This window comes from Durotheca rogersii, assembly GCF_024521655.1.
Source record: "Durotheca rogersii strain YMJ 92031201 chromosome Unknown GGS23scaffold_4, whole genome shotgun sequence".
In the NCBI taxonomy this organism is placed as follows: Eukaryota; Fungi; Ascomycota; class Sordariomycetes; order Xylariales; family Xylariaceae; genus Durotheca; species Durotheca rogersii.
Window position 1 is genome coordinate 2,308,752 of NW_026251235.1, and position 23,647 is coordinate 2,332,398.

Genomic DNA, 23,647 nt, shown 5'->3' on the forward strand with positions numbered 1-23,647 from the left:
CGCATGAAGTCGTCGTCGTTCTGGCGTGTTCGAGCGTCCCCCCTCTTCGGAACCGCCGTCCGCAGGTGCGTGTGTGCTTTGAACTCTCAGACTCGCTCGGAGTATCATTTTTCAGGCGGAGTTGGGTCCGCGTCGGGTGTGTCCGACAAGACATAGGATCGTGAAGGCGAGGGAGGGGAAGAGGGGAGAGAGGAGAGAGGGAGAGGACGTGATGCGAATGTGAGACCTTGGCGACTCCAAGTATCGTCGAATAAGAGTTGTAATATTGCCATAGCCACGCTCCAACGTCTACGAGAACCTAGCAATCTCGGCCTTTGATCTGGGAGACGTTTAGGTTTCGCAGGCATCCCGGCGGTCATGGGTGGCTTGCGGGTTCGCCAGTGCCCTCGTTAGGCGACGTCGACGAAGGTATACACCTATGCGAACCCGACTCGACGGGCTCGGGCCGGATACTGGCACAGACTTGCAAATGATGGGGGGTGACGATGAGGTTCCACCGACTCGGCGCCAAAGCGATCGGCTCGATAATGTCTCTGGGGGCGGCCATGCGTCGGCGAGTCCTACAAGAGGTTGCGGGGCCATTCGTTAGGGCCCGAATGCCCATGGATTAGAGATTATCAAAGTGGCACAAGAGCGTGCAGCAACTACGGGTCGAAGAGAGGACCAGTAGTCGAAGGCCAACGGAATATTCCAAACCCTACCGCAGCGAGTCTGATTCCGAGGAGTTGGGTCGTCACAAGGGGGTGACAGAGACCTCGTAGCAGCCATCAGGTCGGGGACATTACACAGAGACACCGTATGTATCGTTAAAAGAGGCAACTCGCAAAGGTCCGACTCGACAGGAACCAGACAGTTGGATAGAGGGGAGGTCGCCGGCAGCAACAAGACATATGGATGTACATACAGACATAGAGGCGTACAACGTAGCATGTGGTGACGCCCCACTTGGATGGGGACGGAGAAGGGGGCCAGGGGGAAGGGGGGAATAAAAAAAATAAAAAAGAAATCGAGATAAAATAAATTACGATAAATTACAACACCGTACAAGCAAGGGAGGGACGTACAATAAAAATAATCCAAATAGTAATACTGGGTTGGCTTATTCGCGGCAATTTCCAGAGGCTGACGACCCTCGTCTCGCGTTTATCTGGAGAAGGGTCTTATCTGTCTCTAACTTCGTCTCTGTCTAGCCGGGGCCAGGGGCGAGGGCGCCGCCTCCTCCATCCTACGGAGAGGGGGATATGGTCGCGACAGATCGATCCCCTGGCTGTAGAGAACGTGACCACGACCAGCTTTGGCACGTCCAGCCTCGAACACAAGGCGACATGCATACATGTACATTCCCTGGTATTAGAGAGGCTCTCTTCTCCGTAAGGGGACCTCTGGGAAGCGAGGACGTACGCGGACAGCATGCATGGGGGTGGGTAGGATTTTTGCGTGAACTTGGGCCCGTGGACCAGCCAATCCTGCGCGATGACGGGGGGGCTTGCGAGCTGGCGAAAGCCAATGGTGTGGGAAACGTGCATATGTGCGTTCGTAGGTTCGCGAAGAGGTGGTGACAGGGTGCGCTTCCAACAGACTCCCGCAGGCCCAGGTAACGTTGAACCACGGGACGGGAGATTTTGCTAGATCCTGGTGGTCTGCCGCCGAGCGGGTGGGATATCGTGTGTGGGTTACACCCCTCAGCAGGGAGATACTCGTAGATGGATACTAGCTATGGGTGGTCGTCGTGTCGCGCCCATCGTCAGGGCAGAGAAGCTAGAAACCGGGCTGGATGGGACATGGGCAGCGCAGGGCCCTCGAGAGCCGGAATGAACTCCGTCAATAGCAGGTGAGTCGAAGTGGCAGGGTGGAAGAAATACAGACAGAGTCGCAGAGTCGATAGCACAGGACCGCTATAGGGAGGCTAGGAGAGGGGGGCGAGCGAGGAAGGGCCGACAGCTTGTTAGCTGCCTACCTACCTAGACGTTAGGTGCCCGTCATATCCATTAGGTACCTCTCATATCAACAACACGCTGGACTGACGTGACATGTCCGCGGAAAGGTACCTAACACCCAAGACAGGACCCTGAAGGGCGCCTGTAGTAAGGGTCGAAGAAGGAGGGAATCCCCTCAGTCGAGGAACAGGGTCGGCGGGCTTGCCCGAAGAGGCAGGTCTAGTGCAGACCGCTGTTCGCAGATGGTCCCACGCAAGCCGGTGACCCCCACCGCCAACCTGCGAGCGCAGACGGACGAGAAGGGCTCGATCTGCACAAGAGCACGCCCAACTCGGACGTAGCATCGGACGGTTATGCACCGATTTGTTTGTCGAAGCCACTAGAATGCGTCTAAGAACCTTACTATGCAGTAGTATGCGTTAGCCATGCATTAGTATGCAGTGGGATGCAGTGGGATGCGGTTTGTGCCTGCCTACCTGGTGCATGGTACCTACCTCTCAATGTACGAGTACGAGTACACACCTGCCGTGTTATCGTGTATCGTGCATCGTGTATAGCCAGGTACTGCCGCGCAGTAGCTGCTAGCAGCAGTACCGACACAAGGTACCGGACAGACCGCACGCCTAAATTTAGTAGCCAACCTCGAACGATCTGCGCCGTTTGAGATGTGTCCTGAGTTTTAGACTTTCCCGGGAGCTCCACTCAAAATGGGATGATGAGGTAATAATAATGTCAGAGTTATAACTCCTGTCCTATGCGGGATATGCACAACTCTAGAAGATGTGCATAATAACGGGCACCTAAGGCACACACGGGCAGTTACATGCTACGTAGCAGCAGCAGCAGCAGCGCTGGGTCTTGAGAATCCAGGAGTTACCCAACTCCGCAACTGGCACCACCTTCACCACCAAAGCTAGCTACAATACCAGCACCAGCGCCACTCGTTTGAATCCTACCCGTTTTACTCGCTGCTAGGAGCCCTCTAGGCGCCGCTCCTGCGCGCACTATAACCTGTCGGCAGAAGCTTAAACGCTGAGAGACGAGAAGAGATGAGACGATGCAAGGGGGCAAGCGAGTCTGTCAGATAGACGTTTCTTCCGACTGCCTCTCCCGTCCCCGGCGCCCGCGGAGCGCCGCCGCGGTTGCTTGTGCGCGGTCGAGATAAGGAGGGCGTAAGCACTTGTGCTCGCGGGCCATCGTTGCCCGTCAGCAGTCAGGCCCCCGGGTTGCCGCCGCGGGCGAGAAACGGGCAGACGAGCGGCGCGAAGGCGAGTAAGCCGGCTAGCTAGCTGGCTAGCTAGTCATCGGCTAAGTCGAGCGCGCGCGTAAGCATCGACAAGGCCCACGTGCGGGAATTGCGGGATGTCGCCATGCTGTCGCCATGCGGGTGGCTAGGACCGGGGCCGAGAGACAGGCGGCGAGGGGAGGGGGGGGGGCAGAGATAAGAAATCGTCGCGAGCTCCCGACATCCCGCGAAGGATTCTCGAATATACGTGCCAAGACCTAGACCCTTACGGAGCTGGCGTACCTGAACGCCGATCTCTGTGGTACTAAGTCATCTCTCGCCGTCTCTCTCTTGCTATCTACTGATCTACATGCCTACCTACCTTGTTCGTTAACCTCAACTCCCGATAGCCTCCCGACGATAACGACGGCGACCTCAGCTGAGGTGTTAGGGCGAAATAGCTACCAGGATCGCGCCGCGGAGGAGGAACAGGAATGGAAGCAGGTCCCCTTGTGGATATACGCACCTATTACCGTGTCTCTCCCCGGCTGCTCGACTAGGTCGGTTTGGGGTCGGAGTCAGATGAGACTCCCCATACGCACGCAAGCTAACCCAAGACGAATACCGACATTTCGAGGGGAGCTGCCGAACTTCAGTTAGCGGTGTGGGCGGTGCATACATACACAGGCATGCGTAGCAGCGCATGCGTGTTCCCGGCTGGCGTTTCTGACGGTATGTACTCATAGACACTAAACAGGTGCCTGATACGCATGCCTTACTACTCGTCTACCTCGGCGTGGACACGCACTATACACATACATACCTATACTATATAGGTGTGTTAAATATATGTACCGATATCTTAACCCTCTTCATGATGTACACACAAGCACCCGACGGCGTCGGTACCGGGTTTCTCTTCCTTCACCACCGAGGCTGGCAGGCCACCTCGAACTTCCCCATCCTTCCCCATCCCTCCTCCACCGTTACATATGGGAGTGCCCTATCGTGCCCGCACATGCGAACGTTACATGCTGCAACGTGGAATCGCGGAGTAGATGCACAAATATGTCTATGTAGGCCTCTTTAGTACCTGATATGTCTACTGGCCTACGCTCTACACCCGCCCGCCCGCACACGCCATATACAGAATACGCAGAATGCATGCATACGCAGATCGCATCTCACATGTCCGCCACGGCGGGACCCTGACTTAGGTATGCCCGCGTGCTGATTGGGTCCAACTCCCCCCCCCCCGGCCACCGCCTCCTCCCCGGATCTGCAAAGACACCATTCCGCGTGGCATTATAGTACGCGTGGGCGCCGTCGCGACGGGACTAGTGTGGACTCGACCACACGAGAGCGACAAAAAGCCATCGAACCATCGGATGCTGGCGAGGACGGGACGAGGCGATGATTAATTTACCGCACCCCGCCTCACTCAATAGTATTCCCTCTCTCTTCTATTGCTTAGGCATCTTAATTCTCTTCTTATAGCTGCTAATACTTTGATTTTATCTTCTTTTATTGTTTTACCCTGGCCCCTTCATTTTTTATTTTTCAAATTTTTTATGGAGGGGGGGGGGGGGGCTTGAAACGGATATCTTTCCAAATCAATGAGAAATCGAAACAGTAAATTCATGCCCACCGCGCACCTGACCACCCCCGTGGCCAGCGCCACGTGTCCGCCAACCCCACGGTCTATAGACAGTAGAAAGACGTGATAGTTGGTAGATGAATGCTCATAGAGAGCTGGCTCGTGAGTTCGGCGAACACTAACGCCTCGGCCCCGTACCATATTACTATCGTCTTCGCCGACCCTAACGGTGCGTAACCCCCCCCCCCCGTCTCACCTCACCGGCTCGCTGGACGCCAAGCCAACTTGCTCCCTCTCGGTCTATGCACGCACTCACCTAGGTGTATACCGTACCTCCTCCCCCAACCTGCGTAACCTACCTGGTGCAGTTACACACGCAGAGGATATCCCGTCGCGAGGTCCTTTTGTACGATCGACACGCACCTCATACAAGAGCCCACCCATCCCACCGCCGCGCATCCCTTCCTCCCCCCCCCCCCCCGGGAGCCAGACGGTCGGGCCGTTCCCTTCTGGGCCCTAGCCCCGGGGAGCAGATGGAGTCGGATCTTCGAGCCAGCGCGCGTGCTAGCTGGCGCTATCGACTCGATATATTGCGAGCGTGCCATGTGCGCGGCCGCACGCGAGAGAGGGAGAGAGAGAGAGAGAGAGAGAGAGAGAGAGAGAGAGGAGGAGATGCGCAGGTAGCAAGGTCTGCAAGAACCGCAGCGCGGTGCCGCCGAGGGCTCGTGTGCAGACCCGCGAAATACTCATACGTGTACAACATCCCTATAATATGTGTATTACGTGCGCATTACCGCACCGTGTCGGCGGATGCGACAGGTAACATCCTGCGCTTGTTCACCGGGACGCACGCCCGCATTCTGGCTCGGCGGTCTCCCCGCCCAGCCTTTTTCTCTCTGTCTCCTCTCTCCTTCTTCTCACCCTGGACCCCCCCGGTCTGAGTCGCCGACTCGGGCGCAATCTCTTTCCGCTGGCACCCCTGTCCCTGTCCGCCGAGACGTCGCAGAAAACGAACGGGGGGGGAGACAGGAAAAAAAAAAGAATTGCAATTTTTTATTTTCAGGAATATTTGGCGAGGACGATAAAATCAGCGGGGAGAAAAAAAATATATTCAGGAGAGCGATAAAATAAAATAATAATAATACTATGAGTAGGTATAGTAATTCGTACGTGGCAGCAGCGAGCAGTAGGATCGTCCCCGGTGGGCTCGGGGACCACAGCCGCGCAAGCGCGCCCGCTAGACCCCCATGGACTGCGAGTCGCTTCGTCGAGGCAGGCCCGGCAGCCGAAGATGGATTGGGGCAGACAGACGGACAGACAGACGGACGGCTTCTGCCCGCCACGCCCGCCGGCCTCCCATTACCCACGCGTGCGCGAATACACACAATCCCGCGCAGGCATATGCGTGCCTACGTGTGTGGCACAACCTCAGTCTGTGTCACTGCCAACGCCGTCGCAACCAACGCGCGCCCTCGCCGCGGGTCAGGGCCCTGCGGCCTCGCGTGCTCCACGTACGTACCCTACGTACGCGCAACGCAGATTCGCACACCGCGCCCCTCTGCATGTATGCCCCCCCCCTTACATATACCTACCTGCAATGCGCTCACGCGTGTGTGCACGGTGCGGCGCCTCCACCAGCAAACCCCGATCCGGCTATACACGTTACGTACCTATTCCCCCCCCCCCCCCCTTCTGGCCCGTGCCCCGTGCCTGGCCCCCAATACCCGAGGCTCTGCCGGGCGACGAGCTCTCGGGCGGACGGAAGCGCTGCTGCGGCGGCTCGGTGAGCGCGTTGCGTTGGGCCCCCCCCTTTCCCCCCCTTACCCACCCACACATTGTGGGCAAGGTAAGGTAGGTAGATTAGGTAGGTAGGTGTATGTCCGCGGAGCAGATAATAGGGCTCGGTGTGAGACCGGGGGGGGTGAGAAAAACAGGGTGCAAAGCGCGAGCGAAGATCTGTGTTACCTACCTACTAGTACCTGTGTTGTCCGGAAAACACAGGTAGTATTCCTTTGCTGCAATTTCGGTTTTTTTCTCGCCTACCCCCCTCCCACGGCTCTTCTTCGGAATAGCGCGAATAAAAAAATTTCTTCTTCTTTCTCTTCTTTTTTTTTTTTTTTTGTGGTGTCGTTGGCGGCACCCTCTCCCGCCCCCGGCGCGGCAGGGAATTCTTCTCGAAGCCGCAGGGGAGAAGGGGGAGAGGTGGCTGGGCGGATTCCGAGTGGCTCCTACGGAACGCAGCTGCATCCATACTACCTAGTACTACGTCCATACACACGCCTCGATGGCTGTTGGCCCTGGTGCCCTTCGCACATAGGTTCGGAGTATACGTATGCCTAAGTATAGGTATGTGGACGCAGGCGAGACTCGAGACCGATGCCATACCTACGTCGACGGAGAGCCGGCGCGGCGGACGTGCCTACAGGAGCGGCGCGCGCTAGCGCCTGCCTATTCTCCGAGGATGGTGCTGAGGGATGGGCAGGCCCGGGACACGGGTGGATGGACAGGTAGGGTTGACTCGACTACACTACTGAGTACGCCGGTGCTGGCGCGCTGCCAGGACGCGTCTTGATCGAAGGGGTGTGTCTGGTGCCAACGTCAAGCCAGGCCAGGTCCGACGGAGTGCCTTCGGCTTCGGTGTGCGTGCGTGTGCCCTAGGGCATCTCACAGCTAGGTATAGGCGACTCAACTACTCCCCGTCTCGGCATGGGCGTTGTTTCTACCCGTCGTTAGGGGGCCTTCCATAACCGGAGGGTCGGGAGTAGCTATTCCACGCAGCAGCCCCTTGGGGTGTTGGATACTACTGCTGCTGCTATTCCTGCTGCTGCTTATAGGTATAGGTACGAACTAGTGTAGCATAATGTAAAATACGTGCCTCCCTACTTCTTCACCACCCGAGATACCCCCAGACCAACACTCGTCGACGTAGTCCCCGAGTAGTTGCTATATGGCACGTTGTCTTGTGTGTATGTATGTGAAGAAGCCCTACCCCTCTACCCAGCAAGCGCCGCCGCCGCCGAGGCGAGGTACTACGCATTTTGACGTACTTCTTATAACTACCTCTACGCGTAAAAGAAACTTTGTGGGATGGGCGAGGCGGTGGTGTTGCTATCGGATGCAATATGCGTGCAGCGAGCGAGTCGCCAGCATATTACTACGACGGGTTCAGAAGGCAAGCCGTATGCTAACCTCCTCCGCCGCGGTCTCCCGGTGTAGTCTAGCATAATTTAGCACCGCCATACCCTCCAACTTGAAGACGCACCACCTGCCTCCTATCCTCCCCTATCTCCCTACCCCCCTATCCCCCCCCCCAAACCTCACACCTCGCCCTTCCTAGCCCTGCGCGCCTCGCCGCCGCCGACGCGGCGGAACTTGCGCTTGTCCTTGCGGCTCATGCGGAGCTTGTCGCGGGTGCCGCGGCCGCCCTCCCAGAAGCCGGAGCCGCGGCGGCCGATGACGCTGCGGCCGCAGAAGCCGCACGCCTCGGGCGCGTAGCGCTGCTCGCGGCCGCACCAGCCGCACACCATGCGCGCCGCCCGCGCGCCGCCCTCCGCCTCCGCCAGCGCGTGGTCCTCGGCCGCGTCGTGGCACCGGTCGCACGCGTACGCCCGCCCGCAGCACCCGAACCGGAACCACCGGTACGACCGCCGGTAGTGCGCGCACGCGCCGTGCCCCGGCAGCGGCTCGCCCGCCCGCACGCCCGCCAGCCGCTCCGGGTGCTGCTGCTGCTGCCGCCGCCCCGCCGCCGATGAGGATGCTGCTGCCGCCGCCGCTGCCGCCAACGCCGTGTCCCCCCCGCCGTCTCGCGTGATGGCCAGCAACTTCACCTCCCGGATCGCGAACGTGAACCGCGCGTGGCACTCGCGGCACACGTTGGTCACGGCCTCGGCCCGCGTCGACACCAGGCCCTGGCCCGCGGTCGAGCAGCGCGCGCACGTGGGCACGAAGGTGCTGCGCGCGGGGCGGGGGGGCGAATGCGGGAATCTGGTTAGCATACGCGCGCGCGCGACGAAACGCAGGTAAAAAAAAAAAAAAAAGGCGGGAGAGGGAACGCGGAACTCACCTCGGCAGCATGTCGGCGACGGCGCAGCCGGACACGTCGACGAAGCCGGCCCGCGCCGAGTTGCGGTGCACCAGCTCGGCGCGGAAGCGCGTGGCGAACGCGGCGCCGCACTTCCGGCAGCTCCCCGCCCTCTCGACCCCCGGCCGCAGCCCCGTCGCGTCGTTGAGCATCCGGCACCGCGCGCACCGCACGCTGAGGTTCAGCACCGCTACCTGCAGCAGCTCGACGCCCCGCAGCTCGACCGCCGGGAACGATAGCGCCGTGCCCCTCTCCGCCTGCTGCGTAGCCGCGCTGCTGAGATCCCCCACCGTAGCGCCCCCTTCGTCGTCGGATCCGCCGTCGTCGTCCCAGGATTCGTCTTCGTCGTCCTCCTCCTCGTCCTCCCCCTCCGATTCTGACTCCGACTCCCCGGAATCGTTGCCGAAACTCCACTCCGGAGGGCGGGGGATAAAGTGGACGTGGCTTCTCTCGTCGTCGCCCGCCGTGCGCCGCGGCGGCGGCGGCGGCGGCAACGGCGTCTCCTTGACACCGGCGCCACCGTCGTCTGGCTCGTCGGCACGGTGCGAAGCCGTCTCTGCCTTCTTTTGCTTCGCCGCCTCTGCCGCCGCAGCAACATTCCTAGCCATGACGTGCATGTTCTGGGCGAGATAATTCAGATGGCTCGTGAGGCTCATCTGCTTCTGCTGGGCGGCCTTCTCCGCGAAGAGCTCCTCCAGCGCCTCGGCGTCTTCTGACTCGACGTTGTTAAGCAACACCCTCAGCGACTGCAGGGGATAGAGCAGGGGGATTATGAGCTGGGCTGACTGAACCTGCTGCAGCTCGGGCGGTAACTCAGCTCGTCGTTTCGGTTCCAGTGGCAGCGTGTAGATAACCCCGTCCGTGGACTTCTGGTAGTGCGGCATCCGCGACATTCGAGATTCGAGTTGCCTAACCTCCTGTGCCCGTCTCACTCTCGCCGCAGCGGTCTGCTCCCGTGTGTAAGACTCTTCTGGCACGTATGGCCTGGTAGGTACCGGAGCCGGAGCCGGTTTCGGTGGCGGCGGCGTCTCCGCCTTTGGGGGAGGCGCTTCTCCGAGCACAGTAGCGGCATGGTCCAGATGCCTGGTGTCTTTGAAAGACAGCAAGGTTACGGTCTCGCTTTTTTGCTCCGAGAGGAATGCTTCGAGATTCTTGTCTAGGGCGTTGGTCAAGGCCAGCAGAGTCTGGTCCTGGTTCTTGTTGACGAGCCTATCCCACCCCACCTCTATATTTACGGCGAACCCACGGGGGATGTCCTTATTTTTGACCCGGAGACGAGGAGGCCGGTCAGGATAGGACGCAGGCACTTGGACTTCGCATTCCAGATGATCCAACTCGAAAGGAAAGTCTGGATCCGATGGTTTGAGCTGGAACGTGAGATTCGTCGTCCCATCCTGCAACGTACTCTGCTGGGGAGAGTAGCGCCTCTTCATCTGGTCTAGCTGGTACCTTCGCGGGTCCTTGGCCTGGGAGTCGGGAACCGGCTTCGGCACGACATGACTATCGGCAGCTCTGGTTACAGCTTGATGGCCGTCGTTGGCCCGCTCGGGGGCGTTTCTCGTCGAGATCATAGCACACGAGTGTTGTAGTGATGTAGGGAGGCAACGAATTTTTTTTTTCAATCACCAACTAGCCGACCGTCTTAGGAGCCGAGGTAGCAGCACCTTTGCGAGAATGAGAATGGCAAATACCTAGGTGATGACAGCGTCTGGCCTTACGCACCGAAGGTCTTATAGACACCTACGACTCTAGGAGCTAGACGATGAGTCTTTCTACCAGGATATGTTATGATCATGAATGACTCATTCTAGAGTGCGGCTCCAAGACCCCCTGAAGGCGGGTGAATCAGTTTTAGTATCTGCAGGTACCTCGTGGAGATCTTTTCCTGTCACCCGGTTACTTACATAACTTTCATAATGTCCCCACCTGTTTTCCGCGCACGTGATGACGATGTACTTGATTGGTTACGCTACACGGTACCCTCTCTCTAAGCCTTGAAATCTCGCCTACTTTCATTACCTAAGGTCGTTCTTAGGGGCACGATCTCTACCAGATCCCCAAACCCTCCGCTCATAACCATATCTCAGCTCTCGTCGTTGCTAACTGGCCTAATTCGTTCCCCATATCAGCCTAATACAGTAAGCTATAGCACGGTTAAAGTGTGTGCGTGTTGTTCCGGTCTTTGCCCAGGTCCTTCAGCTCCCGAGGCTCGATCGCCTAGCTATTGGCATCAAGGATAGTAACACTGGTCGGCGATGGGGAAGTTGATCGAATACTGCGTCTCCTCCCATTCGTCCACCACATATGCGACGAGGCTGAGGTTGAAAGAGGAGGTGAGTTCATACCCGCCGTGGCAGGTGGAGTTTCGCGGCAAGTGCATGTTCTGCTGCCCTTTTCGGATTCTCCAAGTTCTCCTGAGTTTCTGGATTCCCTGTTGCTGTTCACGCTTCGCCGCTGGGCTTATCTGGTTTAACAGCTGCGAGTTCGTGGTGAATCCACCGGTCGAAGAGTAAGTACCTTCCATCACGTTAACGGCGAGTTCGGCGGTAAAGTCAATTGAGGGAGAGAAATGGGCTGTGCCCACCCCCTCTGTAGAGTAGGAGGTAGAGAAATCCGGCGTCCACCCGGTGAATTTTGTTTCGTTGTCGTTTACGAAGTCCAGATGTACATGGCCGTTACCTATATTTGCCGTAAGGTTGTCTTGGTGCGCCAAGGGTCCATCCGAACCAATGTCGGCGCCTATCGACCAGTGGAGCGTTGGCTGGAGGTTAAGGATGCCGGGGATGTAGATCCGACTAGGCGAGAAGGATCCAGGGTAGAAAACTACGCCGCAACTTTTTTGGGCACCCTTGAATCGGAAGGTAAGGCCCAAGTCAATGAAGAGAGACGCATCCATGTTGAACCACGCAGTCACCAACTTTTGCTTCTCGACGTCATACTCCAAGTGGCCTTGGATAGCGATAGTATTGCTGAGACGTCCGCCGTTCACCGAAGCGGTGAAATTGGGCGGGCTAGAAAATATCACCATCTCTCCGGGAATCGAGAAGTTGGATGCGGCATTGATCTGGGGCAGGTTGATCGTGACGTCCTGGTCGGGCTTCGGGGCGTTATTATCCTCCTGCGAGATAAGGATCCTCAGGGTAGCTTTTCGCCTAACGTCAGTAGGGATTCGGCGCTTCTCATAACATATAACCTACATGCAATTTCTTTGAGGTCTCTCCTCTCCGTCTGTGCCCTTACCGTCATGGAACCGAGATCCCAACTGAGGCCAGAGACGTAGTGGGCGCCCCTGTCACTGCCGGTATCGCAGTTACTGGCATGGTTTGTGATCAGATATAAACCTGCATCTTGGGGCCAATGCAGCATGGCATGGAGGAATGTGTCTTTGTTGCTGAAGGACACGGTCACACCGTCAGACGTGCAATCGACGTCACGCACCACCCCTACGGCCTCCAGCAACACGGCGGGACGGTTGACATGTATAGCAACGGTGACGCTGGCGCCAGGGTCGCTGCCGAAGCCCACGTCGTAACCAAGGACAACGTCAGAAGACGGCCTGACATTTTCCATCTTTGACAAGTCGTAGCCAGGGGCCAGGATGGGGCGAGCCGCGAGGTGATCCCACGCCGAAACGGTCGCGGTAGCCAGGAGGGCAAAGGCTATCGAGGAAGACGCTAATCCCATGGCGAGACGATGTTCCGGCGGAATCGAGAGATGACTGGGCAGTAAGTAGCAAGGAAGAAAGAAGCCGGGACGGCGGGCCAGAGAAGCGTAGAGTTTCGAGACTGTACTCACGAAGCTACCAACTGTGCCGGAGAGCTTTTGGTTTACTCGATAGGAAGCCTGGGTAGAATCGGGTGGGAATGTGAAGTCGAAGATGGAGGGGGGAACGAGGCCCCCACTGGCTCAACTTAACGGGATACCGGGAGGCAGAACTAGACGGCCAGACCGGCAGCCGCGACGGACATGACGGATATTCCACGCCTCTACCCGATCGCAACTGTCGGCGGAAGCTACCGTCGTGGGCAGGTACCTAAGGAGGCAGCTGCAGCGGTCAGCAGAGAAGCAGGAATAGGCACATCGAGCAGAGACGTTCGTGCAGGAGGGAGGCGAGTAGGCATACCGAGATGCCCGAGGCAGATGCTGTGTCTCAGGAGGTAGTGAGTACCTGCTTGGGTGGGTGAGTATGGGCTAGAGGAGGTACCTCCTAAGGTAGGAGGCAGGTACCTGAGGTCCATCCTACCCAGCCACGGCCGTACTTTTCGAGCAGCATCTAACTCCTTCCGCCAGAGGATATATTCCGCCACCTTTAGGGGAAGGCACCGTAAGCGGAGATAATACGGTAAGGATGCCTCAGGTACGTGGCCCAGGCCGTAGCTTGGGTACCTACCTAACCTAGGTTATGTAGGAGGTAGGTAGGAGGTAGACACCTAACCTAGGAGGTACCTCCTTTAGATAGCATGGAAGCAGGGCGGAACAGGAACGGAACAGGATGGATTCGAGTAGTAGACAAAATTCAACTCGGCGGTTTAGCGCCTCGAGGAGACGGAGGCTTTGCATACCTACCTAGGTACCTTATATCGGGGCTTCGTGCTATTTTAGAACGCTATCCCGGAACTCTCGCGACCGGCGGTAGCGGCTGTTCTCTGGGGGGGTCGATGCCCTAGGCTGGGAGAACGATAATAAGTGCAAGCTCGATTTCTTGCCTGTCGTGCCGGCCAGGCTCATATACCTCTGGTCGACGCGATGGCCCAAGGTTAGTAGATAGGAAGCGCAGGGCCTCAGGTCTAACCTGTCTTTATTGGGTCTGTAGTCTTTCTAATCCCCGTGTTGATCGGTGCTCCCGAGTCAGATGCGGTACCCTATATCCTGCGGTGGATGCCTATCTATCCAACCTCCGTCTACGGCGTCTATCTCGCGGGCTTCCGGGCGTGGCTCGATTGCCCCCCCGCCTCCCCCCTATCCGCGTCTAATCGATAACAACCTCGGACGAAGAAGCGTCGCCGTCCTGTTTCTGCTCAGGGAGGCAAGACTGGAAAATATGCCGCATTTCCACCTGTTCCGTCTCGGTGAGGGGGGTTGCGCTCCCGCGTCGACGACGCCAGCTTTTCTGCGTCTCCACCAGGGATGCATCGGGATCTTGACCAGTTGCGTCCTTGAATGTGTAAGAACGCAGCTCGGTGTTGCTCCAGCCAGTGCCTAGTGTCCATCGTCAATTGCGTAGCCAAGAAATGTGTAGGTCGGCCGGGTATCCTAGGGAGAGAGGAGGGATCTGATTGTTATAGGGCTGGCCGGAAATCAACGGTCGAGGGGTTACATGCCACACGTACCTCTCTCTACGCTGGCACCGTCCCAGTCCTGGGTTAGAAAATGCAAGATACCGCCGTGGGTGACGAGAACGATCTGCGCGTCGTCACCGGATTCCTTCGCTAGCTTCCTTAGCCACAGTCTGGCCTCTCGTGATCTCGCTTCCAATTTGGCCGCGGTAGGATAGTATTTGCTTCCACTGGACTTGTCGTTCCAGCCCTCCTGGACCAGGCGCAAATCCACGAGGTCGCCAAATTCCTCCCCCAGCCTGCTAGGTTCCGAACCGATGTCACAGGGCAGCCTGGATATTTCCTGGGCGTCCGGGAGGGCGATCACCTTCTTGCCGGATTTGACCACCGGCGCAAACGAACGCAGACAGGTGTACAGCGTACGCCGCAGAGGCGAGGCGACGAGATGAGTGATCTGGTCGTGGGCCTGGAACCCCTTGCAGAGCTCTTCGCATTGGGATTCGCCCAGCGGCGTCAGATCCGGGTCTGGGAGTTGGTGATTTCCTTCGTTGAGGTTATGGTAGCCTTGAGCGTGGCGGACAAGATGGATAATCGGAGCCATTGCCACGTCAGCTTGTCCTGGGCCGAGAGGGATGCGATCCAAGTCGATGTGAGAAGTGGATGGGGCTCAGAGCATATACATATGCTCTTATGATGTCAACCTGTGTTTTGGTGCTTGCTCTGACACATGAACAGAAGCAGAGAGGTCCTCCCAAGCGGTTGTTGTGGGCGGGAGGGTTGGGACTCGGACAATAGTGGGGGCCTAGTAAATGCTCTCTTATCACCCGCACCCGTCAAGATTTGCTCACAGGAATGAGCTTAATAGGAATGAACTCGATCGAGTGGTGTTCGAGGTTGGCTGAAAGGACGCAGAAACTTTTTCGTCCCATCTCTTCTTTTTCTCTTTTTCCATGTTTTCTTCTTAGTGCTCGTTGGTATGGGGAGATCCATACAGATCCGTCATCGCTGTTTCTTCCTCGCTGCACTTCATCTCCCAGGCTTATTATTATTATTCGACCACTGACGAATCTTTCTGACCCGGTCGCGGTGGTTGTTCACGAGCTCTAAGTTGAACGCTGATTGGACTAGATCACCAGCGCCCTTTTTTTTTTCTTCCGGGGTGGGCCTCCGAGCCCTGGTTACTGGGTATCTGACTCATCGCCGAGTTGCGGTCGGTTTTCTTTCGTGTCTTTCTTCTCCCTTTATTGCATCCTTCGTTTTGGGTCGTGGTGCGCAGGGCGAAGAGACAGTATCTTCAGGGTTCATCCCATTCCATCAGCGACCCTCAAAAAGGCGGCGGGTCCCCGGGAAGGATTCGCCATCCGGTAACAGAGTCGCGGCAACACAACGCCAACACAGAAGAGATATTGGCTATTTACATGAGATCTGGTCTTCTCAGCCATGCGATTGCTCCCATGGGCCTTGGCAGGCCTCGTCCGGTTCTCTCGTACGAAATACATCGTATCCACCTACTTAATAGGAGGTAGGTAGCCAGGCATCTTCTGGGTGCGACCATCTGCTGTCGACGTAGCGTACGGCACGGCGCGGGCCTCGGACCCCGTGGGCGAGGTTCGTTCAGTTCGGAGTCGAGGACTCGGAAAGGGGAGCCCCCCTTTTCTTCCCAACAGCTTATCTCGCTAGATCGGCGCTATTGTTAGAGTTGGAATGAAGCTCTCGATAAACTCGCTTAGTGCTCGTTCCAAGGTGTCGGCGCGTGAGATTCGTGGGTATCATCGATGTAAGCCTAGCCCATAACGACGGCAACTGTAAGAATCACCAACACGTGCCACGGCATACGCTGCCCGTCTATATGTTGTTGTAAGCTGGTGTGGATAGGAGGCTGCGAATGATTACGAAGCACGCATGTAGGCATGCATTCGTGTGTACTCAGTAAGTACATATATTCTAGGCCATAGCCTGCCGCCTGCAAACCCGGACCAGACCAGGCGAGAGACGAGACTATTGTAGGAGCGATTGCAACGATCGCAGCGGACTAACGTCTGCAGGATCCCAAAATGGTCATTCGTAAACGCGGAACAGGATTACGTCGACACCTTGGACAGGCTGATTTCCTGAAGCTACTCACCTACCTCCTTAAGGACTGGGCCGCCTCCTATCTGGGTTCCGACGAGACGACACACGGATGAATGCGGAGGGACCTGAGATTGGATGCGATGCTGTACATAGGGCGACACGATAACCGAGATGCCTCTCCCGGGCGCCTAATCCTGCGTGTGTATACGCGTATGCATACGTATATACATACCTACACAGGTAGGTAGGTATATATTGACATATTATTATCCGTGTCAGATGGTAGCATGTATCAGGCATAGGTGAGGTTAGTCGGTCCCCTGACGGACGATCCGGGTCTCTGACACTTCTCGTAAACGTACCTCCCTATATTACACGCCCATGCGCACGGGATATATCCAGAGGTTGCAGAATAAGCGAGGAAGCGCCCGCGGTCTGATGGAGGAGCGATGATGTGACGAAGCTGTCCCATTTGGACATGATGTAAGGTCACACATGGTTGGCTTTAGCTTTCCCAGAACCGGACCGTCTGGGCGCCGAGCAGCCCGAGTATGTAACATGTCTACGTAGATGCATACGATGCAACGTGCCTAACCTACTCATGTATGCGAGATAAGTGCGAGAGCGCCCTCCCCCCCCTGAAGCCGTGGCAAAGGGCAGTGAGCTTCATCTACCTAGGAGGAGGTAGGCTGGCAGGGTAACCCCCTCTGCATAGTAAGATGGTCACACCCCCTCTAATACGGAGTGTTCCTACAGAGATGGATACCTCCCTACACTACGATATATCTTGCGGTTGATCTGCCTTGGGTAGAGCTGGGCCGTGCCAGCTGGAGAATGGCATGTTATCTATGTATATACGTGTATACCTGCCACCTACCTACCTGGTAGGTACCTATGTAGGTACATACGTGCATAATGCACTGACAAGGCTAGGTTACCTAACCTACCTAGGTAGTGTGTGGTATCCACCTAACATCCCACCTCAGATACGCACCTAGTGTAGGAGGTAGGAGGTAGGTATGCATGTACGTTATATGCCCTGAGGAGGTAGGTACCTCAGGTAAGGGGGCCACCTAAAGGGGGGGAAGGGGGGGTACCTAAATTAGGGGGGCACAGGTGGCATGTATGTATGTGTATGAGTAGGCAGGCTGCCCAAACTGTCCAGTCCTTGCGGGACTTGGCGACTCTTGCATTGGCGGCCGGCGCTAAAAGGGCCAAAAATACGGGTAGAAGATGCGTAGGTAGGAAGAGGTAGGTAGGTAATCAAGGCAATTGTGTAATTACACGAGAGAAACACGAGAGAGAGCGTGCGAGCTCCCCCATTGCCTGTTTTCGGCCACGCGCCGTCCTGTGCGGGCGCTGTGGGCGCTGTGGGCGCTGTGGGCGCTGGTGTGTGGGTGCCGTTGGGACGCTGGCAAGGGTACAGCTGCCACTGGCTGCTCCCGCTCATGTCCCACGGGTCCCTATCAATTCCCCAATTTTAATGTCGACCTCTCCCCCTAAAAATCCATCCAAGCCGTTCTTTTTTTTCCCCCGTCTCTTCTTCATTCTCTGCGACACAACATAGCACAATCTAACACCTCGCTGTTATTGCTTTGCTCTTTTCTTCTTCTACTTACTCACTTTAATATACACACCCACGCTCTCTTTTCCAAAAATTTCCTTTCCAATCCCTAATTTCTCAATACCGCAACCATGCCTGGTGTTCGTAAGTAGACGTCTCTTCCCTTTCCACCTCTACCTCTCTGCCTCTCTCCCACCCTCCTGCTCTCCACGCCGACAGCGTGCACCGGGGGGTCCCTCTCCGAGCCTGGGAACAGCTCGGTAACAAGGCGTGATGAACCAAACGCAGCACCTCGGCGCCTTGGGTTGGTTCGGACGGGTATGCTAACGTGACAACCGCAATTATAGCTAAGGACGCGTTTGTCAACCTGAAGGCCAAGCTGAAGAAGATCTTCGGCAAGAAGAAGGATAAGTCGAAGCCTGCCGAGGGCGCTGCGACTGACGCTCCCGCCGCCGCCGCTCCTGCCGCTGCCGCTGCCGCCGGAGCCGAAGCTCCCAAGGCTGACGAAGCCCCCGCCGGTAAGTTTTATGTCTCGCCTCGTCCTTTCACGCCTTAGCCGTGGCGGTTGGCGACAAGATCTCAGACGGAACTGATGCTGACCCCCCAATCCAGCTGCCCCGGCTGCTGCTGCTTCCGAAGCGCCCAAGGCCGATCAGCCGGCCGCTGCCCCTGCTGACCCCGCGCGTAAGTCCGACCAAAACCCCTCACGTCCCGAGCGCCTGAGGCATGGAGGCGGCATCTTCCGCATGCCCTCGATACCCACGGCTGTTGTTCGGGTCATCCTTTCCCCTGTACCGCATACTAACAATGGTTATTGATAGCTGCCGCGGAGGCACCCAAGGCTGAGACTCCCGCTGCTCCCGCCGCCGAGGCGAAGCCCGCCGAGGAGGCCAAACCCGCCGCTACCTCTTAGACCGATCCGGATGCTCCTTTTTAGCCCGATTCTCGAGATGGCTCAGGTCGGACGGCAATGGGCTGGATATGATAGCATGGTATTGGTTGGACAAGCCAGTCGATCACGCCGGACCTCGGCGTGATTGGTCTGTCGGGGGATGCTCTTTTCGCGAGCCAGTTTTCTTTTTGTACGATTCGGCGGAGGATATTCCCACAGAGTTTGTAGTTCGAGAGATACCCTAAAGGCCCAACCCCTCCCCCCTTTTCCGAGAAGCAATGGCTTAATCATGTCGTTTCTCGATTTTAATAAATCATAACTGCCTACCTGTCTGTCTGCCAATGCGAAAGTCCCTATGTATTACCTGCATACCTATATACCTGCACATATAGGCCCCTATTGATATATCTTCCAGGGGCATAAATCTATATCCTATATGCCTGGAACCTTTTCGCGGTATTGTTTCAGTCTAGGTATATTTGCATACGGGCGTGTCGTACATATCAATTATCGATGGTATGAGCCATGCACGGACCCCTCGTCTATTTTCCTCTGAGGGGGGGGGCATGGACGTAAGAGGCGGGCTCCCGGAAGACGGCGATCTAGGCCAGGTGGGCTTGCATACACAGGTGCTTTATAACCTCCCTGGGCGCCTCGGCAACTTACGACTCCCAATTCGGGGGCACGAGGGGGTCCCGTGGAAATTGGGCATCGTACATGTGCGCCACACATCGCAAGGAGCAAGGGCAAAATGTGTACGCGGTGCCCGTGTATACCTACCTACTTAGACCTACTGCTAACTCGATGGTAGTGATGGTATGAAGCCTGTCCCGAGATCCGGGTGGCGACACGCCTAGACCGGGGCCGCGACGGACGGCGCTGTGACCGCTGAGGAGGGTGTGGCACGCATGCGTATGCACGTATCACAGTTGCGGGGAGGGAATCGGGAGTGGCTTGAGGGTCGGTTGCGCATTTCGGCAAGCGAGCCTACCTGCTCTCGGCTGGCTCGATCTGGGAAGGGTCCCGGCACAGACGGGACTGGCTCTACACGCGCATATATATCTCTGTAACTCGGAGCACGCATGTCCCCGGCGGCCTCAGGCTCGATGACGAGGAGATGGCGGTGTGGTGCGCCCTGAATTTCTCTACTCGATCCCACGGGTGGGCGTCGGTGCCACCAGGTGCCTCTCAAGTGGCGGCGGTGAAGCAGACCGACGCCAGTTTTGCGCAACACAGGGGGAATTCACGGGGTGTCTCGTGTTGTTTGATATCCACCGTTCCTTGAGTGATAGCCTCTGCACGCTCCACCGCCAGAGTAGCGGCGCCACAACACCTGATATTCGAGGTTTGCGACAATGAGGACCTGCGCCTCTGCTACTCAATCCGCCCCTCTCCAAATTTGTTCGCGAGGGAGCATTTCTATCATTTCCTGGGTGGACGTCTGTCTCCCTACGGTATCTCTGTTCTTCATTCACCCACCCGTCCTGTCGCTAGGTCTCGCCCAGGGGGCCTGGGTGACGGATGATTGGCCAACTGGCAAGCCCGCCTGAGGCTGAGGCTGAGGCAGCCTAGGGGCAGGTTGTCCTGGACCCCGTGGCGTTCTAGAATACGGGATTCCGGGGCCTGGAGGTGCGGCCATACTGGTTGCTTGCGCCCACGGTGCAGCCGTGCCAGGACCGGAAGGCCTAGATGGTGGCGGCGGCATCGATGTGGCGGCGCTAGGCTGGTTTGCCATGTGTACTGACTGCTGAGGCGTCGCCGCATCGGGATCCTGGTCCCAAGAGAATAGTGACCCGAAGGGAAAATGTTGTACAACTGGAAACTTGGAGAGGACCTCGGCGTTGAACATCTTGATCATACCCTGCGATAGAATTAGTGAAGTGTGGAACGTACCCACCCTATCGAGCATGGAGTCGCACCTTGTTGATTTTACCCCAACCGTCTTTGATGCCCGAGATATCGAATAGAATCGGACTGTGCTCCCAAAAAGGGCCTTTCTTTACGTCGTTGATGAAGCCGACGGCGGAAAAATACATGTTCCTCTTCCTCTCTTGCTCCACGTAGTCGGGCTTAACAATCTGTGCGGGCTTCGGAGCCCGGGGGAGGGATCCTTCTACTGGCATCGGTTCGGAATCCGTGATGGCGCGACAAAGTTGTGCCGACCCGTAGATATAGGGCTGGAAGGAGTGGTCGTCTAGACCCCAGACTCCGTGAGACCCGGCGGGCTCGAGCGTATAGGTCAAGATCAGACGTCTCACTACACGGAGATAGGGCTCGAAGACACCGAGGACGATACTGCGTTCTATATCGCCGCCTTGCCCTCCGTCCTTGAAGGCGCCCAGTTTCCATAAACACCCGACAAAAGCGAGGAAGCTCAGCTCGTGGCCAGTCCCGTAGTCGAGCCTTTGCGCACTTCCGAAACCGCCAAGCAGATAAGCCACGAGCTCGTCCGCAGCTGCGGTATCCCCTTCGCTACTAGAACTAAAATCCAGCACAGAGGGCGGGACGAACTGGGTGAGAAGGTCCGCGACCCTCTGCTCGAGGAGTTGGTGCCACTTGCGGAAACTGATATTTCCGAAGCGCCTCGGGCCTTGATCAGGCGGGACCTCGTCGATGTAGGAGTCGATCCTGGCTAGCATCTCCTGCAGCTTCTGGACGGATCCGACCGGATGGGTTTCGTACTCGGAGCCGATCTGGAAGGTTTGGATCTTGTCCCTGCCGTCGCCGCCCACGGACTTCCGGGGGCACATGGCGCGATTCAACTGCAAGACGAATCTGCCGATGTCGCGGTAAGCTTTTGAGGTTAGGAACTTGGCGACGTCTGGCCCGTCGTTGATCCGTTTGACGGGTGTGATGAAGACATGCTGGACGGCGGGGTCCCAAGTCTCGAGGACGGGGAACTCGCCGGCACTCGTCTGGGGCTGCTGTGGATGCTGAGGAGCGTCCATCTCGGCCGAGGCTGGCCTGCTAGATACTACGCGGATTCGCTGGAGTCGACTGTGGCCCAAGACCCTGGAGCAACTGCAGCGGCAACGGCGATAGTAGCGGCGTGATAATTCAGGCTTGGGTAGGGGGTGCTAAACAGGATATTGCTAGCTGTTAGTTAGACAACGGATGAAACTGGATTAGAGAGGTGTAGACGAGAAGTCGGAGGTAGCTCTGGTGATCATGATACCTCAGGTAGAGGTATGTTAGGTAAGGTACCTAGGAGGCAGGGCAGGTAGGCAGGTATGGGGTAGATACCTACCTACCTAGGCGGGTAAGATTTAACTACAAAGTACCCGGTAACCCCTGTGGATCCTTAGGCATCCAGAATGGAGGCCTATGATTAATGGAATTAAAGAAAAACACGTAATAGCTAACTATTCGTAAAACGCTATATTTAAGCCCTTTTAATAGTTTAGTTTTTATACCTTTAATTAATTAACTAAGTTTACCTTTTAGCTCGTTTTACGTACTTTACGATTAAGGTAGCGAGGCTACGAAAGGAACCGTTACTAAAACGTATAAATAACTATTTACTATAGGTAGAACGCTAGTAGTATAGCTATTAATCGATTAACTGTAATTAAAGTTATTCCTAATCTTTCTACGGCTCCGCGAGTCGTTTCCTACCCCTCCTAGCCCGTTTTTCGATAAAACAGGTACCCTACGATGCCCTTTTCCCCTAAAAGCCCGGCCCCTGATCCCGACGGCGACCGGAAGATACGCTTTAAGCGACGCCTCGATAAGCTCTTCGAACTTATATACTGTAGTAGTGCGGTAAGACATGCCCTCTTAATACATTACGTAATACGCTACGATAGGCCTTATGCCTATATAGAGTAACCATAGCTCCCGTAAGTACGGGATATGCTATGCTTATTATGGAGTTTATTATCTAGTTAGATTATTATTTTTACTATTTTTATTTTAATTAAAGATTCGTTTTTGTTATTAGATTCGTCGTTTTCCGATTAGTATATTTATTTTAGTTATAGGCGCTTAAGTTACTTCGTCGTACCGCTATGGCCGAATAAGTAACTTTTGCGTTTTGCTTCTTTTCTTTTCTTACCTTTTATACCTTCGGACTAGCGATTATTATATTTCTACGACTAAGGGGTATAGCTAAGATACGATAATTGCATTAGATTCCTTGCCTTTCGATTAGTATAGCGATATTAGTTTTATTTATTTTGGATTATCGTACGTATTATAGTTTTCGATAAAGTATACTTTCGAGTAAACCTATCCGGGTCTTTAGTATCGCGTACGCTTTACTCCTCCTTAGTAGCGACTACCCTATAACTTTTTCGACCCTTTAACCTTTAGTTTACGGAGTTTCTATTACGCTATTAGGATTTAGAGGATACCGATCGCCGTCGGCGCCGTTATTTAACCCGCGAAGTAGCCCGCGTTTTACGTTAAATAAAGTATCCCGCCTTATAGTTATTTATTTATTATAAGGAGGTACGTATAAGCCCGGGAACTTTTATAACGATATTATTACTATTAAGATAATACCTAGCCCTTAATACTTATAACGTTAATAAGCTATCGATATTACGATATAATACGACGATTAAATCGCGTTTATACCGATTAAGATATCCCTCGTATAGTTATTTATTTATTATACGGAGGAACCCGTAAAACCCGGAGAACTTTCGTCGTAATATTACCGTTATTAGGAATAATATTTAGCCTTCGATATTAACCGCTCCCTCGAACCGCTAATAGTATAGTATATTTCGCGCGAGTAAATAGCGCTTATAGCGATTAGGGTAGCTCCCTTATAATTATCTACCTATTATATAGAGGACGTACGAGCGCCTTAGTATAAATTACGATAACTTATACGACCTGCTACTCCTTTATTAATATTAAAGGCGGATAAAGGCTAATAATAATTATACCTTAACCGACTTTACGATAGCTTCCTTTTCTTTCTAAACCTATTAATCGATATAGATTAAATATATAGATATTAATAACTTATTATATTAGAGGCATTTTAGGATAC

The 23,647-nt window shown here is 55.6% G+C and overlaps 6 protein-coding genes across 6 annotated transcripts; 1 reads left to right on the top strand and 5 right to left on the bottom strand.

Annotated features, from left to right (window-relative positions):
- Positions 1-369: 369 nt before the first annotated feature.
- GGS23DRAFT_377789 (uncharacterized protein) lies at positions 370-1,045 on the bottom strand. The gene has a single exon (XM_051513410.1). It carries the CDS (start codon positions 928-930, stop codon positions 586-588), a length of 345 nt encoding a protein of 114 aa, XP_051374977.1. The 5' UTR covers positions 931-1,045; the 3' UTR covers positions 370-585.
- A 6,498-nt stretch (positions 1,046-7,543) lies between these two features.
- GGS23DRAFT_556297 (uncharacterized protein) lies at positions 7,544-10,689 on the bottom strand. The gene is made up of 2 exons (XM_051515649.1): positions 8,823-10,689; positions 7,544-8,710 (listed from the first exon to the last, which is right to left on the bottom strand). The coding sequence occupies exons 1-2, from the start codon at positions 10,409-10,411 to the stop codon at positions 8,077-8,079; spliced, it is 2,223 nt and encodes a 740-aa protein (XP_051374978.1). The 5' UTR covers positions 10,412-10,689; the 3' UTR covers positions 7,544-8,076.
- A 51-nt stretch (positions 10,690-10,740) lies between these two features.
- On the bottom strand, positions 10,741-12,635 carry GGS23DRAFT_377979 (uncharacterized protein). The gene is made up of 2 exons (XM_051513412.1): positions 12,038-12,635; positions 10,741-11,984 (listed from the first exon to the last, which is right to left on the bottom strand). Exons 1-2 carry the CDS (start codon positions 12,522-12,524, stop codon positions 11,071-11,073), a joined length of 1,401 nt encoding a protein of 466 aa, XP_051374979.1. The 5' UTR covers positions 12,525-12,635; the 3' UTR covers positions 10,741-11,070.
- A 790-nt stretch (positions 12,636-13,425) lies between these two features.
- On the bottom strand, positions 13,426-14,842 carry GGS23DRAFT_377935 (phosphoglycerate mutase-like protein). The gene is made up of 2 exons (XM_051513411.1): positions 14,171-14,842; positions 13,426-14,039 (listed from the first exon to the last, which is right to left on the bottom strand). The coding sequence occupies exons 1-2, from the start codon at positions 14,715-14,717 to the stop codon at positions 13,810-13,812; spliced, it is 777 nt and encodes a 258-aa protein (XP_051374980.1). The 5' UTR covers positions 14,718-14,842; the 3' UTR covers positions 13,426-13,809.
- A 2,813-nt stretch (positions 14,843-17,655) lies between these two features.
- On the top strand, positions 17,656-18,769 carry GGS23DRAFT_556317 (uncharacterized protein). Its single transcript, XM_051515650.1, has 4 exons — positions 17,656-17,897; positions 18,101-18,271; positions 18,366-18,437; positions 18,575-18,769. The coding sequence occupies exons 1-4, from the start codon at positions 17,885-17,887 to the stop codon at positions 18,664-18,666; spliced, it is 348 nt and encodes a 115-aa protein (XP_051374981.1). The 5' UTR covers positions 17,656-17,884; the 3' UTR covers positions 18,667-18,769.
- A 1,153-nt stretch (positions 18,770-19,922) lies between these two features.
- On the bottom strand, positions 19,923-21,902 carry GGS23DRAFT_378015 (Phosphotyrosyl phosphatase activator). Its single transcript, XM_051513413.1, has 2 exons — positions 20,565-21,902; positions 19,923-20,506 (listed from the first exon to the last, which is right to left on the bottom strand). The coding sequence occupies exons 1-2, from the start codon at positions 21,591-21,593 to the stop codon at positions 20,117-20,119; spliced, it is 1,419 nt and encodes a 472-aa protein (XP_051374982.1). The 5' UTR covers positions 21,594-21,902; the 3' UTR covers positions 19,923-20,116.
- Between the last annotated feature and the right edge of the window lie 1,745 nt (positions 21,903-23,647).